The 24,302-nt window shown below is 46.2% G+C and overlaps 2 protein-coding genes across 2 annotated transcripts in view; both read right to left on the bottom strand.

Annotated features, from left to right (window-relative positions):
* Positions 1 to 24,302, bottom strand: part of LOC139063677 (uncharacterized) — a 642,331-nt gene that overhangs the window by 74,889 nt on the left and 543,140 nt on the right. The window lies entirely within an intron of this gene.
* The window catches only part of LOC139063672 (uncharacterized), a 459,214-nt gene continuing 448,390 nt past the window's right edge, over positions 13,479 to 24,302 (bottom strand). The window contains exon 2 of the mRNA XM_070546280.1: positions 13,479 to 14,887. Within this exon, the coding sequence (XP_070402381.1) occupies positions 13,523 to 14,698 (1,176 nt within the window). The 5' untranslated portion in view covers positions 14,699 to 14,887 and the 3' untranslated portion in view covers positions 13,479 to 13,522. The remainder of the gene's footprint in view (positions 14,888 to 24,302) is intronic.

Here is a 24,302-nt window from a genome sequence, read left to right as displayed (position 1 = left end):
TTGGACGCCTTTGTCTTTGGTCTTTGTCTTGGATCCTGGCGCCTTTGGTCTTTGATCCTGGTCAGGCACAAAGAGGATAGGAAACGGGATAGTCCCCAACGCGCATAACGAGAAGAAGCCACTCACGCAGGTGGTACGCAATGATGATGTCATCCATGCGAGAGGTAGTAGTGTAGAAGGAGGAAGGTCGGTGGGCGGTTAACTCCACGAGGGGACACAAAGGCATCTCACCGCCGGCCATACAGTTCAGTTTATGGATCACGCGGTGATGTACGAGGTCCATAGTTCGCAAACGCGCATTGACCTATGTGGTCCCAAGATTCCCCCCTTTTTTGGTCCAAAGGGTGGATCAGGACAGTCTTTGGGCTAAAACAAGGACCATAAAACTAAGAGGTACTACAATGTGCTGGTGCGTCAGACAGAGTCATTGACAGACTGAGCTGGGCCGGCACATAACCACTAGTTAATATGTGACCAAGTACGAAACAAAAATACAGAAAACCCAAAAAAAACATATAACATCCAAGAAAATTCATAGCAACCTTGAGGTCTCATAAAATACATTCTTAGGTCATACATTCAGTGTGTAGCTTATAAAGAATGTGACATAATGCAACACTCAGATAAAAAATGTGAGGTAGACTAAAGTGAGAACTACTCTTAGGGTTACAGAATAACAAAGAAAATGTTGCTCACCCCCTTTAGACAGGTGTGGTACATTCGCGCTTGGAGTCTACCCGAACGCGGTCACGAGGCACACCGTAGGTGAGCAAGTGCATCTTATCTTGGAGTTTATTAACACGCCTGTAGGCGGAATAAGCTATCACGGCCGTGATGAGCCATTCCATCCCCAGGGCGACCAATGTGCAGATTAAAGTCGTATAATCTGTGTCAATGTAGCGTCTTGGGCGTCAAAGTAAGTTCACGCGGGTTTTGTGTGAACTTAACAAATTTGGTTCCTTCAATCAGTAATTGTTGGTCAATTTCTAAATCGAAGGCAAAGTTATAACCCTGGAAAGCGTCCATGATCTCAATCTCTGAGTCATGCTGTTCGAGGTTGAGGTGATGGAGTGTCAGGTTTCTAGTTCAAAGTGGAAATGCCTACCGTCCTTTCAAATACCAATGTTCAGCATCGACCTAAACCTATAGATGTGAGGTGTCACAATTATGGGAACGTTTAACAGGAAACCGAGTTCTAATTTTTTTTCATCGTGAATGGGCATTGCACTACTTAGGCTGTACGCTAGGTGGATTTGTGAAAGGTGCACAGTAGAGGGGTAGCAGCTGTCAAGCCAACTTTGAGCAGGTCCAGTGGTACCAAGTACGGGGGAATACGACTTTCAACCAAGCTGTCCAGCGTGGAACTTACTTCCCTGAGCAGGTCCTACATCAAATCTCTCACCACTCGTGTGTACACAATATCCTGAGGTATGGTTTCAGACAAAGTCTTGATTGCACGTAGAGATTCATTAATCAGAGCCTAGTGTAGGTACCAGAGTACTCTGTAAGGTTTTAGTAGGTACATCCTGTTAGCGGTCTAGGAAGGAGTTTCTCTTGGTTAGTGAAAGTGACGGCGGGGGGGGGGGGGGGGGGGGGGGGCGCTGGTTCTTTGTCGGTTAGTACATGTTAGTGGGTTAAACGTGCACTTTCCCCCCCTTTCCATTTCCATGCATAGAACTATGTGGAGACTACGTCTACCTCCTGCGGGGAGTCTGGTCTCTGTACCCGCGGGGATGGTTTGACGTAGGGTTTGATTTGGTTTGCATGCACCCATTTGTAGACAGGCTCCTGTCTCGCTTTGGTGATGCGTAACCTTTATGCAACTGGAGAGAGTTTTGCCACGATCTCAAATGGTCCTGACCAGCAGGGCAGGAACTTCTTAGCTTTGCGTGCCGGTTGGGCGAACCGAAAGTAGAATACTTTGTCACCCACCTCGTATTCGCGGCTGGTTGTCTTTTGGTCGTAGTAGGCTTTAGCGCCTTCTACGTTGGTCTCCAGTTTCTTCTGAGCGTGCGCGAACGTAGCTCTGAGGTGTGTTTTCAAGTCTGCCACATACTGATGAGCGGTAAAAGCAGTGGCAACACTGACATCCTCTGGGTGATACAGGAGGTGCAGTGGTAGAGTCATCAGTCTGCCGGTCATCATCTCAAAGGGCGTAACCCCCGTGGATCGCTGTGGAGTGGACCGTATGGCCATCAGGACCAGAGGGAGCTTGACGTCCCAGTGCTTCCCAGTGGAGCAGACGTACTTTTTGAGCATAGAGACGACCGTGCGGTTCATCCGTTCGACCTGTCCGGATGACTGTGGGTGATAGGGGAGGTGGAATCTCACTTCCACTCCCAGAAGTTCAAACAGGGACGTCATTACACTGGATGTGAAATGATTCCTCGGTCAGAGTCAATGCAGAGTGGAAGTCCCCATCGACTGAAAACGTGGTTAATCAGCAGTACAGCGGTTGTGACGGCTGTATCGTTTGGCGCTGGAAGGCACTCAACCCACTTTGTGAAACTGCAAGTTACAGTTAGCATATATTTGTTTCCTCTTGCCGATTTGGGAACCGGTCCAACCCAGTCGATCTGCAGGTGGGACCAAGGGAAGGTTATTCCCCTGCGTTGCAGTGGTGCTCTAGCAAGCGGCTGGGAGGGTTGAAACTGGGCACAGATGAGGCAGCCTTGGACATAGCTGTGTACGTCCTTGGACATCGACGGCCAATATGCTACTTCTGTCAGTGACGCGAGGGTAGCTTTTGCTCCGCGGTGACCTCCAACCGGAGTGTCGTGGGCGTAGGCAAGCATCACTCCTCTGTGGTCGAGTGGAACAACCCAGCGAGGCGGGCGGTGATCATCACGCATGTAAACTAACAAATCGTTTTGTAGTTTCAGGTGCGTGAGTTGATGATGCAGGTTTACCAAATCTTGGCTTGCACCAATAGGTGGTGATGGTTGTTTAGACATCGGGCCCTTTTGGAGAAGCTCGCGGATGAGCTTCAGGTCAGGATCTTGTTCCTGCATGGTGACTAGGTCCGCGTCATGTGGTTGTCTGCCTAGAAACACGGGTACCCCAATGTTCTGAGGTTCGTCTGCCTGTTTAGCATGGCGACGAGTAATCGCACAGACCTCGTGAACGGCCTTGGGAGGAAGCCACTCGTCTTTGAATTCCCAGCAGGTTCCCTGGTCAGCACTGAGCTTAGCAAGGCGGTCAGCTTCGTCATTACCATCTTTCTCCGGACCTATGGTCCTGGAGTGACCTTTGACCTTTTTCCAGTAGACCATTATGCCTTTCTCAGTGGTGAGCAGATCACACGCTAGGAATAACTCCGAGTGTTTCACGTCTCTGTTCCTGGCGTTTTTCATGTGATTCTCCTTCCACATGGGGAAGTGAGAGATGAAGCTGTGTCTAGCGTAGTTTGAATCAGAGCAAAGGACGATTTGAGTGATGTCCAAGGCTGCCGCCTGCTGGAGGGTTATCAACACTGCAGCAATTTCGGCGTACTGACTAGACTTTTGGCCCAACCGGTAGTGATTTGGTTGCTTAGTGTCACAGTCCACCCAAACGACTCCAACCCCGGCACGGAGCTGGCCTTCGTGAAGGTAGGTGCATCCGTCAGTGTAAACTTTCGGAAGCCCTTGGCAAACATTCTCATCAAAGTAGCGATGATTGGATGCGGTTGGGTAGACTGCGGCAGGTGTGTCCAGGGGGCCCATGACGGAGTCAGAGTCACAGTGCTGGCAGCCTGCTAGCCCTTGTCCTAGCGCTAGCTTGGTGTTCTGACCATACTTGACCTCAATGTTGTATCCTTGGAGCACCATCATCCACGTCGCAATGCGGCTGTTTGACACTCTTCCTTCGCGCAGACGCTGGCTGTTTAGGAAGGTGACAGGCTGATGACACGTTTCAATGATCACTTTCTGTCCACCGATGTAACTACGAAAGTGTTCGACGGCCCAGACTGTAGAGAGGAGAGCTCTCTCGCAGTCTGAGAACTGGAGTTCCACCTTGCTCAGAGGCTTGCTGGCGTATGCCACAACTCTCATGTCCTGATCGTGTTTCTGCTTCAAAGCAGCGCTCAGGCAGTGAGAGGAGAAAGTAGCCTCTATGTAGAACTCTTTATCCTTGTCTGGGTAAGCCAGACAGGGTGCGGACGCCAACTTCTGTTTTAGGAACTGGAAGGAGAGTTCTTGGGGTCTGTCCCACACGAAAGGTGTGTCGTTCCGAAGCAGCTCAGTGAGGAGCCTCGCTGTTTCAGCGTACTCCTCAATGAACTGCCTGGAGTAGTTGCAGACTCCAAGGAAGCTCCTGAGTTCAGTCAGATTAGCTGGGGCTTTGATGTCCTGAATGGCTCTAATGCGTCCCGCTTGGGGCTCGACTCCATTAGGGCCAACCAGCAGTCCAACATACTCCACTTTGGTTCGACACCACTGTCCCTTGAGAATCGCCAATTTAGCTCCGGCGTCAGCGAGCTGTTGCAGCACGTGACGGAGTTCGGCCAGGTGCTCCTCGAAGGTTCGACTCCTCATCAAGATGTCATCGACATATATGAGGTTCCCTCTAGAAGCAGCATCTGACATGGCTTTGTGGAGGAAGATGTTGAACTCTGCAGGTGAGTTAGAGTAGCCAAAGGGGCAGCGGTTCCAAGTATATTGGCGATTTCCAAAGGAGAAAGCCAGTTTATACTGGTCCGCCGGCTCAACCTTCATGGTCCAGAAGCCGTTGGCTACGTCAACCGTAGAGAAGAAACGAGCATCTCTGACTCTGGCTAGCTCCTGATCTAAATGGATCATAGGCCACCTGGAGAGAGGTACTTGTTTGTTCAGTGCACGATAGTCTATGGTGAGACGCCATTTCCCAGTCGGTTTCAGAACCGGCCAGATGGGAGAGTTGTAAGTGGAGTTACACTCTCTGATGATGTTTTTCTCCTTCAGCTGATCGAGGATCTCCTGGATCGACTCATAAGCAGCGAGGGGAATCTTGTACTGACGTACAAAAGTAGGAGGGGCATTTGGGTTCGTCGGAATGCGAACCGTATGCAGGTTTGTGAGTCCACAGTCCAGGGAGTCCCTGGATAAAACGGACTGAAACTCATAGAACAGGCTTCTAAGCTGTGCTCTCTGCTCCTCTGATTCCAGCGCATCCGCTTTGTCAAGCTGCTGGCTGACTTCGGCTTCAAAGCCGTCATAAGGTTCAGAGGAGGAGGGTCTCTGGTGTTCCGGGCTTTCAACCGGTGACTCAGAGGGTTGAGTATTTATTGCAAAAACCGTTAGACACTGACCGCCGTCAGTATCTAAGGTTGCACTGCAAATGGGTTCCTCAGGAAGGGCTTCATGCCGCTTGATGGTAATCATTTGTGAGGGGAACGTACTGAATGTGTCTGCACCAACCTGTCTGTCATTCAAGAACAACGGAAGTTGTCCGATCACGGGGACTGAAAGTTCGAAGTCATGGAATGAGCTATCTATCAGCATGCCCAAGGGCTTTCCTTCCGGCATGTGGATAGGACTCCGGGTCGGATTTTCGACCAACAAGTAGGTAGAACGATTGTTCAGCTCCAAGAGTGGCGTGCCACAGACGGCTAAGTTGAGCTCCAAGAAGTGTGGTGATGGCTGGAAGAAGGCCTGTGTGCCTGTCAGCTTCTGATGCTTCATCAGAGTCAGACGAACAGGCACTCCTTTGACCAGTGGGGGCAGAACCGTGCTGGCCTCAACCACTGCACGGCAGGCCTGTGGAATGGTCTGACCGGACAGCAAGTGTTCAGGGCCTTCTGAGCCAGGCTCAGAGGATGGTGTGGTCCGGGCCCAAAGGACTTGATTGCAAGTGTCCAGCTGGGCACCGAGTCGAACCAGCAGATCTGCTCCAATGAGTGCAGGTGGATCAAGCTGTGGTATGATGCTGAATGTATGTGTGAGCTGTCTTGCTCCAAGTTGGATAGTCAGAGAGCAGACCTCTGGCGCTTTCAGGAGCCTCTGCGGCCAAGTAGGTGACAAGAGCCGATGGCTATGTGTCACACTGACCAGAAGGGGGTCCTTCTGACGCAGGTGTTCAAACGTCTGCTGGCTGATGGCTGACTTTTCAGACCAAAGAGCAAGGCGAGCATCTGAGATGTGGGTGCAGTTGATGGTAAGACCACCAACTATGTGTGGTGCATATGGCTGCAGGCTGACGTTCTTCAGCGAGCAGAGAAAAGATGAATGTGTGCGGAACGGAGTTCCAGGAGCGGTTTCATGCCTTTGCAGGCGGACATCGTCTGTGGGAGCTGTAGGGAGGGGCATGACCTTGGAACAAGGGTTTTGCTGCTCACTTATGCTGACTTCAAGAATGGAGGATGGTCGGCTGCTATCCGGGTTCCAGGGCTTAGGTGTGTCCACCTGGGCCCACAGTTGACCCTTCTGGCAGTCGATGAGGGGAGCTAGACGTTCAAGCAGGTCCTGACCAATGAGAAGTGGTTCAGTGTCTAGCTGGCAGACATAAAACGGGTGAACCAGAGTCATGTCTTGGAAGGTGATATCCAGCCACGCCCGGTGAGTGATACACTCCCGGGTCTGGGTGTAGCTGGTGATTTTCAGGTCACAGGGTTCTACCTGGACTGGTTTCCCGAGCGACCGCATGGTGTCAGACACGCGATGGAACAGTGTGGAGCACATCAGGGTGATTTCTGAGCCGGTATCCAGCAGAGCATCAACCTGTATGCATCCACCTACGTTGGTGCTACAGTACAAACGGTGAGCATGATCATGGTTTGTTAAGTCACCAAGGAACTTCAGAAATTTAGTATCAGGTTTCTCTGGGGGGTAGATTTCAGGAGACTCCTGTGATCTACCAGTAGTGTTCCCCCAGCTGATCAGGTAGGTCCTGGCCACGCTGGGGGTTTGAGACACACCTAGTCATGCGGACGTTGGCTCTGGGTCTGGCTTCTTAGAAGAAGACTTTGGTGCAGGGGTCTCTTCTGCAGATCTCAGCTGTTCCTTCTGTTTAGCTAGGAACTGCTGAAACATCTCCTGGAGGTCGGCTTTGGTCAAGTACTCCTCTGCGGACTTGCGTTCGGGACTTACCTGTTGGCGGCGCTCCTTAAACCTTCCACTGTTCCAACCTACCTGCCGTTGGTTTTGGTTGGGCCACTTCCTGTCTGATTGTCCAGACCTAGGCGGCCGATTAGCACCCCCCTTCCCCTGTTGAGGAGATTGGGACTGCTCTCGCGGTTTAGCAGGTCTAGGTTTAGCATATTTTGGCTTAGTGGGTGGAGCTTCTGTGCCTTCAAGCTCCAAACGCGGCTCGGTGTCGGGAGCTAGGTGCATGACGCGGTGATGTGCGTCAGGCTTTTGGGGCTTTCTGCCAGCTTCCCAAGCCTGTTGGGCGTATCTCCTAACCTCCTGAGTTGTCAGTTTTTTCATCCGACAATACATTGAGACTTCGGAGCGAACACACTCGTGCAGGTTGTGAATGAACAGGGATCTGAAGGCAGGGTCTTCCTTGAGCCCAGGACCGTTTCGACCTTGGAAATAAGCACTTTTTAGTCGGCGATAATACTCTCTGGGGGGTTCGTTTCTCCAGTGTTTGATGGAGAAGGCCCCCATTGTAGCTGACGCAGAGTCTGCATACGTGGCGTATTCATCCCTCAACGCTCGGCAGAGCGAGGAGTACCGATCTCGAATGTCAGGTGGTAGAGTTTCCATGAAACCGTGCACCGTTCTAGATGTGGTTTTCCAAATTAGCTTGAGCTTTTCCCTTGAAGAGGGTGCTGGAAGATCAAGCAGACAACGTTCTATCTCCCTGAGATAATCGTCGACATTGGATTCATTGGTGTTAGGATCAAAGCGTTCTATGTCTTTAGCTAGCGATTCAATTTGACGTACACGGAGCCCTGACTCACGGTACGGCGCGTCATCCTCTGACTCTGACCCACCGTCTGTCTCAGAGGGCGCTGGATATCGCTGGTGTGCTCTGGGCTCCCAATGTTGACTCCTGGGGCCCAAATTGGGGTCCGGCATGCTGTGGCGGGCTGCTGGTACGTCACGTGGGTGTCTTGGGAGGTCCTCCTCCCGGGGCACGTCTGCGTAGTGCAGCCTGCGTCTTTCAACTGGGGCATCTGCGTAATACGCTCTGTCCGGGTACGGACTGGCGTATGATGCTTTGTCCTGCAGCTGGTTATCAGCATGCCAAATACCGGAGTAGCTAGGATGGGTGGATGGTTGAGGTGCAGCTTGGGGTGCATAACCCCAATCGGCACCTTGCACCCTTCGTGGACTGGGGGAGCGGTCTAAATAGAGGTGCCGCTCGGCTGGTCGGCTTCTCACTAATTGAGAAGGCCGTGAAGATGAGGGTGGTGGTCCAACCTGGGGTTCGAGGGCGAACTGCCCTCGGCCCCTAGGTGGTCCTGAATGCCCTATAGTGTGTGTAGGGAACGGGGCCGCAGGTTGGGACAGATGAGCTTCATCTCTCCCCTGCGGCGTGCGTCCATCCAGAGAGTCATGGTGTTTCCCCCCTTCCCACTGTCTGTTGTCATCAGCAGAGGGGGGCGGGGTCTTCTCCCCATCTTCCCCAGAATCGGTGCTGGTGTTGTCTTCCTCGATCGGCCTTCCATTTCGCTGTTTTTCAGCTAGCATACTCTGGAGGTTCATGATCTTCTGACCACGTTGGAGTCCTCTCTGATAGAGGATCAGGGCTAACTTAGCTAAGTGAACCTGGATTGGTTTTGTACCATCCAGGTTTTCTATTTGGTCAATTACAGCTTCTAGCTCGTCGCTACGCTGTTCTTCAGTGAAATCCCTAGAAGGGTAGTCGGGTTCTCGAGCAACCGCGACCAGTTTGGACAATATTTGTCCAGAAAGTAGGCCAGGTTCACATTTGTGGGCCGCAGCGCCACCTGGTTGCTGGGAGTTGGTCAGTTCACTACTCTGTCCCTCCATTTTAACAACCGAACCAAAATAGCCTAGTAGAGCTTCTGCAGATAGCTCAAACTGCACCTTTTGGCAGCAAACTGCTAGCTTTGTAGCAGAAAAACACTAAATTAACCTTTGTGCGCACAGGTTTTAGCGTTTTAAGATTGCACGGAATGCCGTGACTGACGCTTAAAATACTATTCCTTTCAGTATTTTAGCAAAAGCTGGTGCGTTGCCGTAGCAACGTCTTACAACACTTGCAGTGTTAAATATGCTAGTTATTCCTTCAGAATATTAGCAAACAGGGTGTTATCAGTCTTTGAGTGAAGGTTTCAGTTAGTTATAATAGCCACTGTGAGTTAAAGTCGCTAAATTAGCAGTTAATTTTAGCCTAAAAGGGTTAGTCAGAATTACTTACACACTGCACCTTTAATGAAGAACTGAATTTTAACCTAAAAGGTTAACCAGAATTAATTACACGTTGCACCTTTAAGGAAAAACTGAATTTTAACCTAAAAGTCAACCAGAATTAATTTACACGTTGCACCTTTAAAGAAGCACTGAGTTACTGGTGAGAGTTCGATGCAGCTTCCTGCTCAGCGAAATCAGCACCACTCTGTTGCTGGTTCAAGGCTGAACAACTGATTATTTTTAATTCAAGCTCTTTGGATTTATTTGTTTGTTTGTGCCGGATAGAAATCTCTGTGTATCCAAGCCTCACGCGGGCTGCACCAATTAATGTTGGGGTTATTAGGAGCGAACAATTAGTAAGCTTCAACTTACTTTTGGATTCTTCAATAAATTCTGTAAATATGTAAATATTTACTGATTTATTAATTAATTAAGATATTCTTAGATATACGGGGCACCATTCCCCTTTAACCGGGGAAAAATTGAATCCAAAACTCTTATCAGTCTTTCTTGAAGTTCGTAGAATCCTTGGAGCAGAGACTTCTCTTCGACACAACAAAGCTACTGGAGACGAAAATCTGAATTTTATAACGTTTAATTAACAATTTGTCAAATGAATAAACAGTGGCATAAATGACTAATAACCATGTGATATAATAAAAGGATGTATATTCAAAATAATGTTCAAGGTGTTTTGTGTGTATGTATGTGTGTGTGTGTTTCTAAAATGGAGTCTGTATGCAAGATGGCTGACCCCTTTGTCTGGCTAAAGTGTGAGTGGCAACTTGCACTTTAACTTCCAAGGCACTTAGAATCATCAGTAACTTAACCTTAAATTCACTCAAAACATTTCAAAGGATAATGAAACAACACAAAGGATTAATCACGAATAATATCTTTTAGTTTAACCACGTGGCCAAGCAGAAAACATTTAAAGATACCAAACAATGATCAATAAGCAGTTTATTTATTCAAAATGACCCGAAGGACGAATTGGGAGCGAAAGAGGAAAACACGAAGCTACTTTTTAAGCAATAGCGCGGTTTTATTGCTTATTCTGGACTATAGAGGAAACGGGAGAAGAAAAGGAGAGAGAAAAAATGAGTTTTCTGATCACCAGAAGAGCAGCAAGGCGTCCCCCGCTGTTATGATTTGACGGTTCTCCGTTTTTCTCCACAGTTTTCAGCGTCATCCGTCGGTTTGATGCTTTCTCCGTTGTTTGGCTCCACGAGTGTTTCTCCACGGGCTGGACACAAAGAGAACGAAGTTTCTTTTGTGCTGAGTTTGACAACTTACAGCGTCTCTGAGAGCTGAATGGAGCTCCGCTCGTTCCCAGTCAGGTCCCGATGATGGTGGAGTGGTTTCCAGCGGTTGCGTGGCTCAACTTGGGCACTTAGAGCTTCCGCGTGCTCAAGTTGTCGGAGCGTTCGACAAGCGTGTCCTTACCGCCAGGTATCCTGGGCAAAAGAACGAGGTTTCTTTGTCTCTGCTGAAGATTTATGGTCTTAGTTCGCGGGAAAAGCTCCACGGCTTCCCGCACATGCGCAGAACGTGTTTCTGGTACTAGGCAGTGACATCACCCAATGCTTCCGTGTGCAAAGCATCATGGGAAATGAAGTTTCTTGGCGCTGATGTGATTATTTGCTTTTCAGAGCAATTTAAGCACAGTCATTTTGGAGAAAATCACTGCATAGTAATTTCCTCATGAGGTCAGACCCTCAACACCATAAACATGTGAAGACGGCCTTGGCGAAAACAAGCCTACCGAAAGGACAGCTGACCATGAAACAAGCACTGACACCAACTCTACCTCCGTCAAGTCCACGTGCAAAACAGATAACCCGGCTCATTGGTGAGTTCATAGCGGACTACATGGCTCCATTTAACATAGAAGCAAACAGAAAATTCATCCAAATGTTCAAGGTGCTGGAGCCCAAGTTTAAGATGCCATGCCGGGGACATTTTTCAGAGAAGGTAATCCCGGAAATTTACAATGAAACGAAACAAAGCGTGAAAGAGTGTCTAAAAAATGCCGACCGCGTCACTCTGACCACCGACAGCTGGACCTCGCGTGCAACACAGAGTTATGTCACCATTACGGCACAAGTCATCATCGAAAAATGGGAGAGTAAAAGCTTTGTGTTGCAAACTCGTGAGCTAAGTGAAAGTCATACTGGTGTTAACATAGCTCAAGTGTTGAGAAATTCACTGAGTGAGTGGGAGCTAACAAGGCCACACACAACCATTGCTTGTGTCACAGACAACGCGAGCAACATGGACATTGCTGTGAGAGAGAGCGGTCTCCACCCTCACATCAAGTGCTTGGCGCATGTTGTGAATCTGGCCAGTAAGAGAGGCTTGGCTGTATCCCGCGTTGCGCGCCTTCTTGGTCGTGTGTGAAGAATAACTACATTTTTTCACAAGAGCACCACGGCCACCGCAGTCCTGACCAACAAGCAAACCCAGTTGGAACTGCCTCGGCATAAACTCATCACCGATGTCCAGACCAGGTGGAACAGCACGTAGGAAATGCTGGCGCGCTACCTTGAGCAGCAAGCAGCTGTCTCAGCAGCGTTGAGCTGCCCAGAAATCCGAAGGAATGCGAGAGAAATCGACACTCTGGATCACACTGATATATCAGATGTAGAAGACATAGTGAAACTGCTTAAGCCACTGAAGACAGCCACAACTGTTGTCTGTGATGAAAAAGAGCCCACTGTTTCACTGATAATGCCACTGAAGTACATGATCGAGCAAAGCATGTCACCAAACGGAAATGACACACAGACCATCGCCAACATGAAAAGCGCCATCTTACTCGACATCTCAGACCGATGCACCGGGGACTGTAATGATGTGCTGCAGGAGTGCACAGCGCTTGACCCACGATTCAGAAGCCTGTCCCATCTGAATGATGAACAACGTGAGTGCATCTATGCCCGAATATGTGAAAAAGCTTCAGCACTTCATGAGCAGCGCAACCAGGTAGGCTAACTTTTATTGGGGAAAAAGAGGTTTCCTGCTGCATGTGTGTAACTGTATGTATGTGCAGGCCAGAGTCTGAAAACTTATTTCTCATGTTTTTTTATTAGTCCATCAGAGAGAGAGTGAATGAGAGTGAAGGACAGAAATGTTTAACTAGTTTTTCTATTTTATTTATTTTCAGACCAGTTACACTGATGAAAGAACCACTAGGGCCAGTGCTTCAACATCAGAGGCAGCAGCAGAGCAGGCCAGGGTCATGGTTGAGGCAGCACAGGGAGCAGAGCAGAGCCAGGAAGAGCCAGTAGAAGGAGAAAGGCAGATGCAGGATGCAACACAGCCTCCCCCACCAAAGAAGACAGCGTTGGAAGATCTCCTTGGGAGCTCCTACACTACTGTTGAGACAGTGCAGACCAGCAGAGGAATTGAAATGGAGATACTCTCCTACAGGAGTGGGATTCCCATCCCACTCAACAGAAGTCCACTTGAGTGGTGGAAAGTTAATGCTTATGCTTACCCCATACTTGCCTCCCTTGCCAAAGCCTACCTTTGCATTCCTGCTACATCAGTGCCCAGTGAGCGTCTTTTCCACAGCAGGAGACATTGTGTCTGCTCAGAGATCACTGATTACACCAGAACATGTTGATATGTTAGTTTTTTTGAAGAAGAACCAGTCCTGAGATAAGATAACCAAGGCCTATAGCAGCACTAAGGGTGTTCCTGTTTGTGTTTGGCCTGTTAGGCCTTGTGTTTCCCTGTGTGCAACTGGAAAAAAAATAAACAAGTTGTTATTATACAGTAATATTTTTTCCTTTTTTTTTCTTATCTGATATCGTATCGTGACGTATCGTTTCGTGCCTCAGACATATCGAGGTGCATCGTATCGTGAGTTTAGGTAGATCGTCCCATTCCTAGTTTGTACTGTATTGTATAATAAATAGTTTTATATTTGACGTGTTTGATTAGAAACTATAAATGTTTACTAAATATATTTGTATATGTCATAACCTGCCTTCATTTTATTTCTTAAGAGTAAAATCCCTCTACTGTGGATTTAGTTCTGTGTTATAATCCAACCCCTCCTCTTTAATCCGGGCTTGGGACCGGCAGAAGTGACTCAAAAGGGAAACTCTGGCAGAGTTAGTTGGATTTTTTTTTTTTTTTTTTTTTTTTTTTTTTTTTTTTTTGGTGCTGGACGAGAAGCTCGTCCATTTGCCCTTTTCTGTCTGCTGTTATCTTTTTAAGGCGTAACAGATTCAGGTGTTACACCTCTGAGCCAGAATCTTCTCCAGAACAGAGTGAATGCTGCCCAGAAACAAGCTGTTTCCTCTCTTACTGAAATGCACTCTGTCTGGGAGAAAAAGGGTGTTGTTGAAGAACCTGAGCTCAGGATGCTCGATGACCAGGCCCCCAAAGCTCCTAACGGCCCTCCTCAGTAAAGAATTAACCTGTTTTCTGTTGCTGTTAATTCTTCCTGGTCGCCCGTATCGCCACGACTGCCGTTCGTTGATGGCGGAAAAGGCTATTCTCATTTCCGGAAAGTCCTTATGGAGGTGGGACAAATCCTTTTGGATCTGAGAAGCCAGTTCCACCGGGGAAACGAGACCCAGATCGTTTCCTCCGGCGTGGACGACCAGAATATCTGGAGGACCGTGTGTGGGAGCCTCGGAGTAAAACCTGGGAAGGACACCGCCCCAGCGCATGCCTCCTTTGCCAAACCATTGGACCTTAGCTCTGAGTCCAAAGTTTGTCCCAAACTGCCGCTGAGCCGCCTCTTCACCCCGTCTGATGTAACTGGATCCAATAATCCAGATTACTGGAGTTCGAGGCTGCTCAGACTTGATGGTAGATGCAGTTTTTGGGGGTTCGGAGACACTTTTGGGTCCTGAATCCGTCCCTTTCCTACGACCTTTGAGGCGGATCATAGTGGGACGTTTCTGCTGAGGTGTGCCTTCTGACAGCCGCAGCCTTTTAGCAGCGCTTGGGAAGTCAGAGTTCTCGTGATCTACGTCACTCAAACGCTTTCTTTTCCCCAACAGCTGAATGCGAGGAGTATCCTGGAGTTGGACAGAGGACGTCTGTCTTTTCTCCACTAAGGAAATTCCTCGGTACCTTGCCAGCGTTTTATATCTTTGGTCTTGTCGATTAGCCTGTAAAACAGAGGAGTTTTTGCTGGAGATGGATGTTAAACCTCCACTGGTGTCCACAGACGCGGCTGTCTTGAAAAGGACACTTGGTTCCTCAAAGGGCTGAATCTGACGAGACTTGTCAGGTTTTGATGCAGACAGACACAGGTTTTGTGTTTCTGCGAAGCTAGTTCCTCTGTAGCTAGCCAGAAGTTCATATCTGCGTCGTTTGTGAAGCGACTGTAGCTCAGAGGACCTTAGCCCTGACTGGAAAGCTGGTTGGCTGTTTGACAGAACAAAGACCATTTTGCACTCTAGGATTTCCGAGCAGTGAATAATTTAGCTATAAATATTCACCAAATGCACCAGATTTCTCTGAAGGAAGCTGTTAAAAGATGTTGTTTACACAAAACCAACAAGTTTTCTGAGAGCAACAATCCGTCCAACCACCTTCTTCAAAGCAAGTCTGATACTGACTGACCACTGACTGCAGACCTTTATGTATATGTCCATGCTGCCAGCGTCAGTCATAAAGGCTTTGTGACGTCATCACGCCACCTGCGCTTCCGTGCGTGCAGACCATTACAATTGTACTGCTGCGCATGCGTGAACGCTGTGGCCGTCTTGTGTGTCGGGTTTCTGTCTCCAGAGGGTCCGGTCCGGTCCAGTTGGGACAGAAAGAACGTTTAGCTGCTTCTGCAGGTTCTAATGAAACACTTTTAAACACTAAAGACTAGAAATGTCAGTCCTACCTGTAAATACGAGCTCAATGAAGCACGTAAAAGTAAATACGTGAACTTTGCGCACATGCAGCAAAAACAGTAGAGGGAGAACAGCAGTTAACGTAGCACACGGCAGGTCTCCATGGCAACAAGGGCTTGCTTCCACGTTACGTAAAAGGGGTGGACAATGGTTTCTGGCGCTGAATCCAGGAAGTAGAGAAAACAAGACTGACCAAACAGAAAAACTGTCATTAGAAAATATCAGGAACATGAAATCAGGCAGATGAAGTCAGTTGTCTTAACCACGGTGTTTCAGGTAAATGTAAACCGTCTGTTGGACCAATGTCGCCCTCCTGTGCCTGTTTGCTGGTACTGCACCTAAAATATTGACATTATTCTAATGGTTCTGAAAGAAAATGAAACAACTGTAATAAAACCAGAAAATACACCCATGCACCTAACATCTTCATCACGCTGTTGTAAAAACCATCTCTGACATTTCCTCTCCCTGGCTCGCACTGGTCAGCGAAGCGCTGTCTGCATTTTCACTGCTCATTAATGGCGCCCAGTCAGACGCAAGCACGTGCAGCATGGAACAAGACATGTGTGTTAAAATGTATTTGTACAGGATTTAAAAAGCTGACATTGCTTCACAATAAATCTTAAGGCGCCATATATTAAATTGAGGACATAAAAGCAAAAATAAAATAGATAAAACAAAAAGTCATACAGCCAAAATCTAGTTAAAACCATGATACATAAATCAGCTGCTGTTAAAAACAACATAGAGATGATTTTATTACCGGATGTAGTATGTTTGTGTCCCTGCTGCATAGTTCTGGAAACCCAGTTTTGTTATTGGTTGTTTTTAGTGGTTGAAGGTTACTATAATAGCTTACTGCCTTTGTGTGTTTACCTCTAATCTTATTAATTTCCCTTTTTCTTTTCTGTAAGTGTTTGTGCTGCTCTAGCAAATGAATTTCCCCACTGACATTACTGTTCTATTCTATTCATCCACCTGGGACCAGTGCTCTAAAACATCTCCTGTTGTGTGAAAAACGGGTGTGGGAGTTTCTACACCAGCCCACGACTAGAAGATCTTAGACTGTCCCCGTGTCCCCGTGATGGACTGACTGATGGAGTTCTGTAGCAGCTCCCTGAGACCACACTGAGAAATAAGCATGGGAGAGAGATAGTGGGTGGGTGGGGCTTATTTTGATTGAATTTATTATTTATTCATTTTATTTATTTATTTACTTACTTTTTAATCTTCTGAGTCTTCTGAGTGACGTCAGCGTGACGCGTAACTTCATGTTTTGCTGCACATCTCGACATGTCATGGCAACATAATTGGGGTGGCTCGCTCTTGGTCTCTCAGTCTAAGTTGAATTACTGAAAAAGATGGACTTTTACACAATATTTACATTTTTCCAGTTTCACTTGCATGTCCTCCATCAGATTTCTAGATGACCTGGTGTGACTTTTCCAAAGTGATGATTTGTGCTGGTTATTGTTATAAAATTTAACCTCACGGTTATTGTGACCAAAATTATCACGGTTTTCGGTATTATCGCGGTATTTTTTTAAACGTGTTACATTTTCAGACAACTAAATAATCCCTGTATACCAGGAATTTATTGTCCTCAGTTTGTGTCTAAGTTTTGCCTAAAGTTTTTCATTTTGTAATTATGTTGTTTATTCCTTTACATTTTCCCCCTTTAGACTTTAAAATACCAATATTTGCCCATAACTTCTTAATGTTTGTCTGTTTGATGTCATCATTTTAAAAATATTAGATCAGATGATACTCAGGCCCTGTCCACACGTAGCCGGGGATCTGCCAAAACGTAGATATTTTTCTACGTTTTGGCCTGTCATCCACACGAAAACGGATCTTTTTAAAAACTCCGGCCAAAGTGAAGATCTGCGTTTTCTCCGTTTTGGGTGTCTGCGTGTGGACAGACAAAACCGGAGTTTTAAGGTCCGCAACGTCACTTTCCATGACAAAAAAATGCTGACATCACGTGTGCGACCTGTGTTTACACTAGCCGACAGCATGGATGCCCTCAGAGCTGCGCTCGCTTTCTCAATCGTCCAAGCGCTTTTTGCTTGTTTGTTTTTGCAAGCGGAATTACTGCTGCTTGCGGAAGACCACAGACGAAGGACGAGGTTAAGAACGGGGGAAGTACTGCCGCCTACAGGTCTGGCATGTCCTTAACAACGTATTTATCCGGGTACGTGTGGACAGAGTTTTTTTAAAACGAGGTGGTGTGGATGCAAGTTTTTGGAGGGGCGGATATTCGTTTTAAAAAGACCCGGCTACGTGTGGACTAGGCCTCAGTACGCCTTCTACTCAGATACCTTTTTACCCTTACTGTCATGAGCTGGGGTGAGTACTCTCTTCCTCTTAACCATCTGTGAGTCTCTTGCCAGGAGAGGGAGTGGCCCAGCTGTTCCTGATCAGCGGGGTGTTTTCCTATTTAAGGTGGATGGAGGACACAATTCGACGCCGGAAGATTGCCTCAGTGTGGTAGTAGCCAGCCACTCGAGTTATCTCTAGTATTTCTTGGATTAATGTTATTCGTAGTGTTTAGCTCTAGTATTTTTGGATGTTGACCTTTCTTGCTTCGTCTGGAACTGATTTGGATTTTTACCCTTCGTCAGGATTTCTGTCGGGCTCTTTAGATACTTACCTCTACTCCAGGATTTGGATTTTCAGCACGCGGACCATATCACCAACCTCCATAACCCACCTCTCATCTCAACCCAGTGCCCCATCCACCAGGACGCCCCGCTTCTCTCCACCTATGCTCCCTCTCCTGCGCTTCCCCCCGGCTCTCTACCTCTCCCTCCTCCAGCCAACATCTACACGCCCCACAGGATGTTCTGCTGAACACCTCTGCCTAGACCCCTGCACGGACCTAAAATCTGAGCCCCAGCCCGACCCGGCCCGAAAAGGTTTTCAGGATTCTCTGGCCCGACCCGAGCCTGACTTTTTTTAACCAACTAAATGAAAACAAAGTGCGTCAATCCTGACCAATGTGTTAAAAGACGAGCAGGATCCGATCAATTTGTTTTTCCCTTGTTTACCGTCACGGAGATAACGGCGCACTGGCTCTGGTGGTAATCAAGTTAAATTTGATCTCTTTCCAACAATTTTCACAAGCAAACAAAACAGTCTAAAGCAGGGCTTGTGTTGACCGGATAGTTACCGTGTTTGGCTGTTTATTTTGACAGAGAAAGAATAGAAAGAATTATCCCGACGCATGCAGACAAACTGACATTTTATTCGTTACACACATCGCAGATGTAGCTAAATCACCCAAGAAAAGATTCCCATCTGAACATCTGAGCTGCTCAGCGCATATGTGCACAGCGAGCTGAAGTTGTGGAGAGGGGCTTGGAGCGCATCGCAGAACCAGAGCGCATGCGGGAAGGTTCCTCCCACTGAAGCGAGTGTTTTCCAAACCCTGTCTCTCAGAGAGACTTGTCCCTTAGAAAATGTTCCCTGATTATGAAACTTTGGCTGAATAGTGCTTGTTCCTGTCTCCAATGTGCGACACATCCAGGAGGAGAATCCCAGAATCTCTTCAGCCCAGGAAGCGCCTATGATTACGCACAAGCGTGACCCGTCAACCCGGTCTCACAGTAAGACCGGGTTGGACCTGTTCAGGTTTACGCAGACAATCTTTACATAGAATTGACTTACAGATATAAAATTAATTCAGTAAAATATAAAACATTTTATTTAAATATCCATTCATTATTTTACAAGCACAGAGAGCCGCATCAGAAGGATGGGAGAGCCGCGGGTTGTGACATGTTTTCTCCAGGACCAGAGAGGACGCAAAGTCAATACATCTCTTTTATTGTGAGGTAATAGGAGCGATTTGTGGCAGCGGCAGCACGAGTGGCACTTGCAGTGGCAGCTCTGACTCTTCCGGGTGGTGCCACGGCTTTTAGTGGCACCTGCCACTGCTGCCATGGCCGCTGCCACTGCTGCCACAGCTGCCACGGCCCATGCCACTGCTGCCAAGACACTTCCAGGTGGTGCCACGGCTTTTAGTGGCACTAGCCACGCCCCCTGCCTCTAAAAGTCGTGGCACCACCCGGAACTGGTGGTGCCACGACTTTTAGTGGCACCTGCCACTGCTGCCACGGTACCTGCGGCTGCCACAGGCTGTAGTGACCTCAGTAATTGCAGCACTTATTGCATCATCGGCCTCATCATGCCAACGTTTTTATTTTTTACTTTATTAACAAAATCAAAACAAACAAGGCTGTCACCGAAAATATTTGAAATATTTCAAGCGGTTTACAAATGCATTTCCCAGTCACTCCAGGCATATACAGTGTAATGCAATCAGAAGCGTTAATGCATTTATTTTTTCCATCATTTTTATTGCTCCCCCAGACAAATCTGTGACAGCTCTAGTGGAAGATCCACAGACACTTCCGGGTTGAGGACCGGCGAGTCACCGGCCTCCGGTACGGAGTCAGGAAGCAGGGGATTACCAGAGGCAGATGGAGAGCGCCAGAGCAGTTCTCAATTTCTGAAATTTTTTATGACAACTGCTACCAATGTGGATTGTGGAATAAAAAGAGATAATCTGTTAGTTTTCTCAATATTGTCATTGCAATCGCAGCAGATAACGCCATCTGCCGGCTTAAAATGGTTATTGCAGTACATTTTAAACAACTTTTTTGTAACTATTTCAATCTTCGTTTTCACATACATTCAGTTTAAAATGTAACCTACATTCAACGTACTGAAGAATAAAGCAAATACAAATGACCTCAGATGAGGAACATGAAAATTACATTTAGAACTTGCAACAATTACCACATGACACTACACCATAAAATAAATTATGATGCAAAATAATAATAAAATAAAAATAAAATATCATCAACAAACAAAAAATGTTCAGAGGTTGATATTTCAGCATTATATTTCAAACATGTTTGATTCATTGGACTGTAATTTAAAGAACAAGAAACTCAGACATTGTTTCGTACAACTCAGTTATAGATTGGTTATTTTCTGATACTACTTTTAGAGATGTTGTAAATTGTTTTATTTCATTTTTAAAATGGTTAATGTTAGGCTTGCTGTTTTTCCATTTAGTTTTATGTATATGGTATTTTCCCATGATGAAAATAATATTCACCATTTTGGATATCTTTTTTGGCAGAGCATCCATGTAGATCAACACTTTAGATTTGTTAAGCCATACATCATTTCTCTCAATATTTAATAATCGATAAACATCCTCCCAAAAACCAGTTGTTACTGAACACGAGAAGAAAAGGTGCTCAATGGTTTCACATTCTGTCATACAAAAGACACACTGGTTCACTTCAAAATTAAATCTTTTTCTTAATGTTTCGGCAGCTGGATTGATATTATGTATTATTTTGAATTGAATTTCTTTCAACTTGGGTGCAATTGGCCATTTAAGATAGCTGCATGGCTGTAGTTTCCTTTCCTGTGATTTTTATTTTCTTTGATTTGTCAATATCATAGAATAACTATTTTTAACATACTTCCAAGTACTTTGTTATTACATTTTTGTTCACCTAATTTAAATTTGCCAATTTTCAACTCAGGAAGTTTAATCACCACATTTGAATTAAGCAAGGTATTTTTAATCATGAATTTAAGGGAAGTGGAATAGCTCTACTGATTTGATTAAACTCTCTAACAGAGCATTTAAAATTAAATTTTTCGACAAAACATTCAAATTGTAACAAATTGCCATTTTTATCCATCAAATCTGTCACATATAAAATCTGTTTGTCATACCATTCTTCTTTGAATTTAGTCTTCCTATTAATTACAATGGCTCTATTATTCCACAAGGTGGAGCTATGCGGTGTAAAGTTGTGGCTGAATATCATTTTCCAGTAGAGCAGAATTTGTTTATGGAAGTCAGATAGTTTGATTGGTAATTTATATATTTCAAAGTCACATTTTAACAGGAATTCTAATCCTCCAACCTTTTGGAAAATATATTTTGGTTTGTGGAACCATATAGAATACCATATAGAATGTGTCTGTGAAGGTTCTCAGTCATCCAGGTCATTGTAGTCTAAGGAGCTTTGAAAGAAAAGCGTCTGGACTTAAAGCACCGTCCCTGTTACTCTCTAAATATGTACAGTAAATACAAATACAAATTTATACAATATTACTAAAAGAAGAATTACTAAACAGAGATTTATTCTACAGGATAAGGTGTAAATTGGCCATGGTAAAATTTATAAATAATGTGTTATTGACAAGAACGTACATTGGAAGTTATACAGAACTAAAGAATTTAATGACTTTCTCTCCAACCTCCCAATTAATTTTATAATTTTATTGTTCATTTATTATATTTATTACTTCCTGTTCCAGACTGAAACAATCATCCAGCGTTTGGAAAGAGTCCTGTCACTTTCAGGAACTACATCTGTGGATCCTCATTTCATAACAGATGTTATTCTGCCCGAGGTATGTTTATATGACACTTATAAATATAAAAAAACACAACTTACTAGTATTTGTAATGTTTTGTAACACAAGCAGGAAGAAGTTGGATGCTAAAATTACATTTTCACCAACAGAAAATAGTGCCTTCACAATAATAATGTGGTCAAAGATCTGCATAATGTAGATTCTAACTTTTTCCAAATTAATTTGATGTAAAATTGTTTTATAGGCTCTGATTCAGTGGGTGCAGACTACAAATGTCATCTGCCGTTTTCAAGCAGAAGACTTGCTTATGAAGACCAAGCCATTCATTGACAATGAAGGGTATAGTAACATTTGGGTGCTGACTCCTGTTAGGAGCATGTATAATAAGCTGAAATTTTGAAACGCCATGATTTCTCTGACCTCACAGAAAAGCAGAACTGGCCATTAATGATGACACTCCAAAGGTAAAGCACACATAACAAGCATAGTATATAGTACATATGTATATATTTACAGTGAGGGCGGAGGGTGTTTGATGTCCCGGGAATTTTGCAACTTCTTCTTCGAAATCAAAGAGGGGTTTTCAGCATACATGCATAAACATTGCATGTATATATATAAATGTGTGTGTGTGTGTGTGTGTGTGTGTGTGTGTCTGTCATTTTCACAGGAAAGCAGTATTTTGGCAGACACGCTGGCAGCAGCCGAGTGGGTAAAGGGAACACTGTTCGAGGAAATGGTTAAAGTGCCATCCGTTCTGTCCATGGATGAGGAAGAACAGCAGGAAGTCCTTGAGGCAGTTCAAAGCTGGAACGAGGACCATGATTATGACTCTCCAGCAGAACATTTGACTTTTGCTTTTGAAAATAAAAATGACTATGACAAGTTCTGTTCCTTTATCATAGATGAGAAGAACCTCAAAGTTTTCTCCAGATTTGAGGTACAAGACTAAACAGCATAGGTCTTGGTTTTAATAAAGTTTTATTGTGTTCTAAGTCTTCTGGAGTCCCTTCACATTACAGAGAGTGATAAATCTATATAGAAAATACAAAACTTTATTGTTGTAAAATCACAATATCTATTAACAATAAACTACATTCCCAAATCTGTTGTAGTGACAAACAGCCTTTTCACTTCCAAGTTGTTTAAAATGTACTGCAATAACCATTTTAAGCCGGCAGATGGCGTTATCTGCTGCGATTGCAATGACAATATTGAGAAAACTAACAGTTTATCTCTTTTTATTCCACAATCCACATTGGTAGCAGTTGTCATAAATTATTTCAGAAATTGAGAACTGCTCTGGCGCTCTTCATCTGCCTCTGGTGTTCCCCTGCTTCCTGACTCCGCACCGGAGGCCAATGACCTGCCGGTCTTCAACCCGGAAGTGTCTGTGGATCTTCCACTAGAGCTGTCACGGATTCGTCTGTGGGAGCAATAAAAATGATGGAAAAAATAAATGCATTAACGCTTCTGATTGCATTACACTGTATATGCATGGAGTGACTGGGAAATGCATTTGTAAACCGCTTGAAATATTTCAAATATTTTTGGTGACAGCCTTGTTTGTTTTGATTTTGTTAATAAAGTAAAAAATAAAAACGTTGGCATGATGAGGCCGATGATGCAATAAGTGCTGCAATTACTGAAGTCACTACAGCCTGTGGCAGCTGCAGGTACCGTGGCAGCAGTGGCAGGTGCCACTAAAAGTCGTGGCACCACCACTTCCGGGTGGTGCCACGACTTTTAGAGGCAGGGGGCGTGGCTAGTGCCACTAAAAGCCGTGGCACCACCCGGAAGTGTCTTGGCAGCAGTGGCATGGGCCGTGGCAGCTGTGGCAGCAGTGACAGCGGCCATGGCAGCAGTGGCAGGTGCCACTAAAAGCCGTGGCACCACCCGGAAGAGTCAGAGCTGCCAACGCAAGTGCCACTCGCGCTGCCGCTGCCACAAATTGCGCTCGGTCCAGCTGCGTAATTTCTCCGAGTTTTGCGGTTGCGGGCGGGAGTAGATATGCACACTACGGGTGCGGGCGGGAGTAGATATGCACACTACGGGTGCGGGCGGGAGTAGATATGCACACTACGGGTGCGGGCGGGAGTAGATATGCACACTACGGGTGCGGGCGGGAGTAGATATGCACACCACGGGTGCGTGCGGGAGTAGATATGCACACTACGGGTGCGGGCGGGAGCAGATATGCACACTACGGGTGCGGGCGGGAGTAGATATGCACACTACGTGTGTGGGCGGGAGTAGATATGCACACTACGGGTGCGGGCGGGAGCAGATATGCACACTACGGGTGCGGGCGGGAGCAGATATGCACACTACGTGTGTGGGCGGGAGTAGATATGCACACTACGGGTGCGGGCGGGAGTTTAACGCAGGGGCGGCGTTAGGCCTGGCTACTTGGGCTGAAGCCCCGGATGCTTGATGGAAAGCCCCGGATCTAAATCGCGGAAGTAACATGCAGTACCAAAGTCCAACAGAGAGGGAGCAGCTGGCAGTAGTTTGTATACAGCCTGCCTGAGCCTCCACCACTGAAGAAGAAGCCCTTCAGCAGCCGGCTTCTTCTGCTCTCTCTGCCTGAAACGCATGAGTGAAGATGGACATAAGGACGTTTTTTAGACCAAAAGTACGGCGACAGAACCCCAGCTTTGATGAGACTGGTGTTGACTCAGGTTTGTGAGTCTTATTTGAAAATATTTGTTGTGCTGCTGGTTTGCCTAAA

The sequence above is a fragment of the Nothobranchius furzeri genome, chromosome 17 (assembly GCF_043380555.1).
Source record: "Nothobranchius furzeri strain GRZ-AD chromosome 17, NfurGRZ-RIMD1, whole genome shotgun sequence".
Taxonomy (NCBI): domain Eukaryota; kingdom Metazoa; phylum Chordata; class Actinopteri; order Cyprinodontiformes; family Nothobranchiidae; genus Nothobranchius; species Nothobranchius furzeri.
Note: the sequence above shows the minus strand (reverse complement) of the source record. Positions and strands in the feature narration are given on the sequence as shown.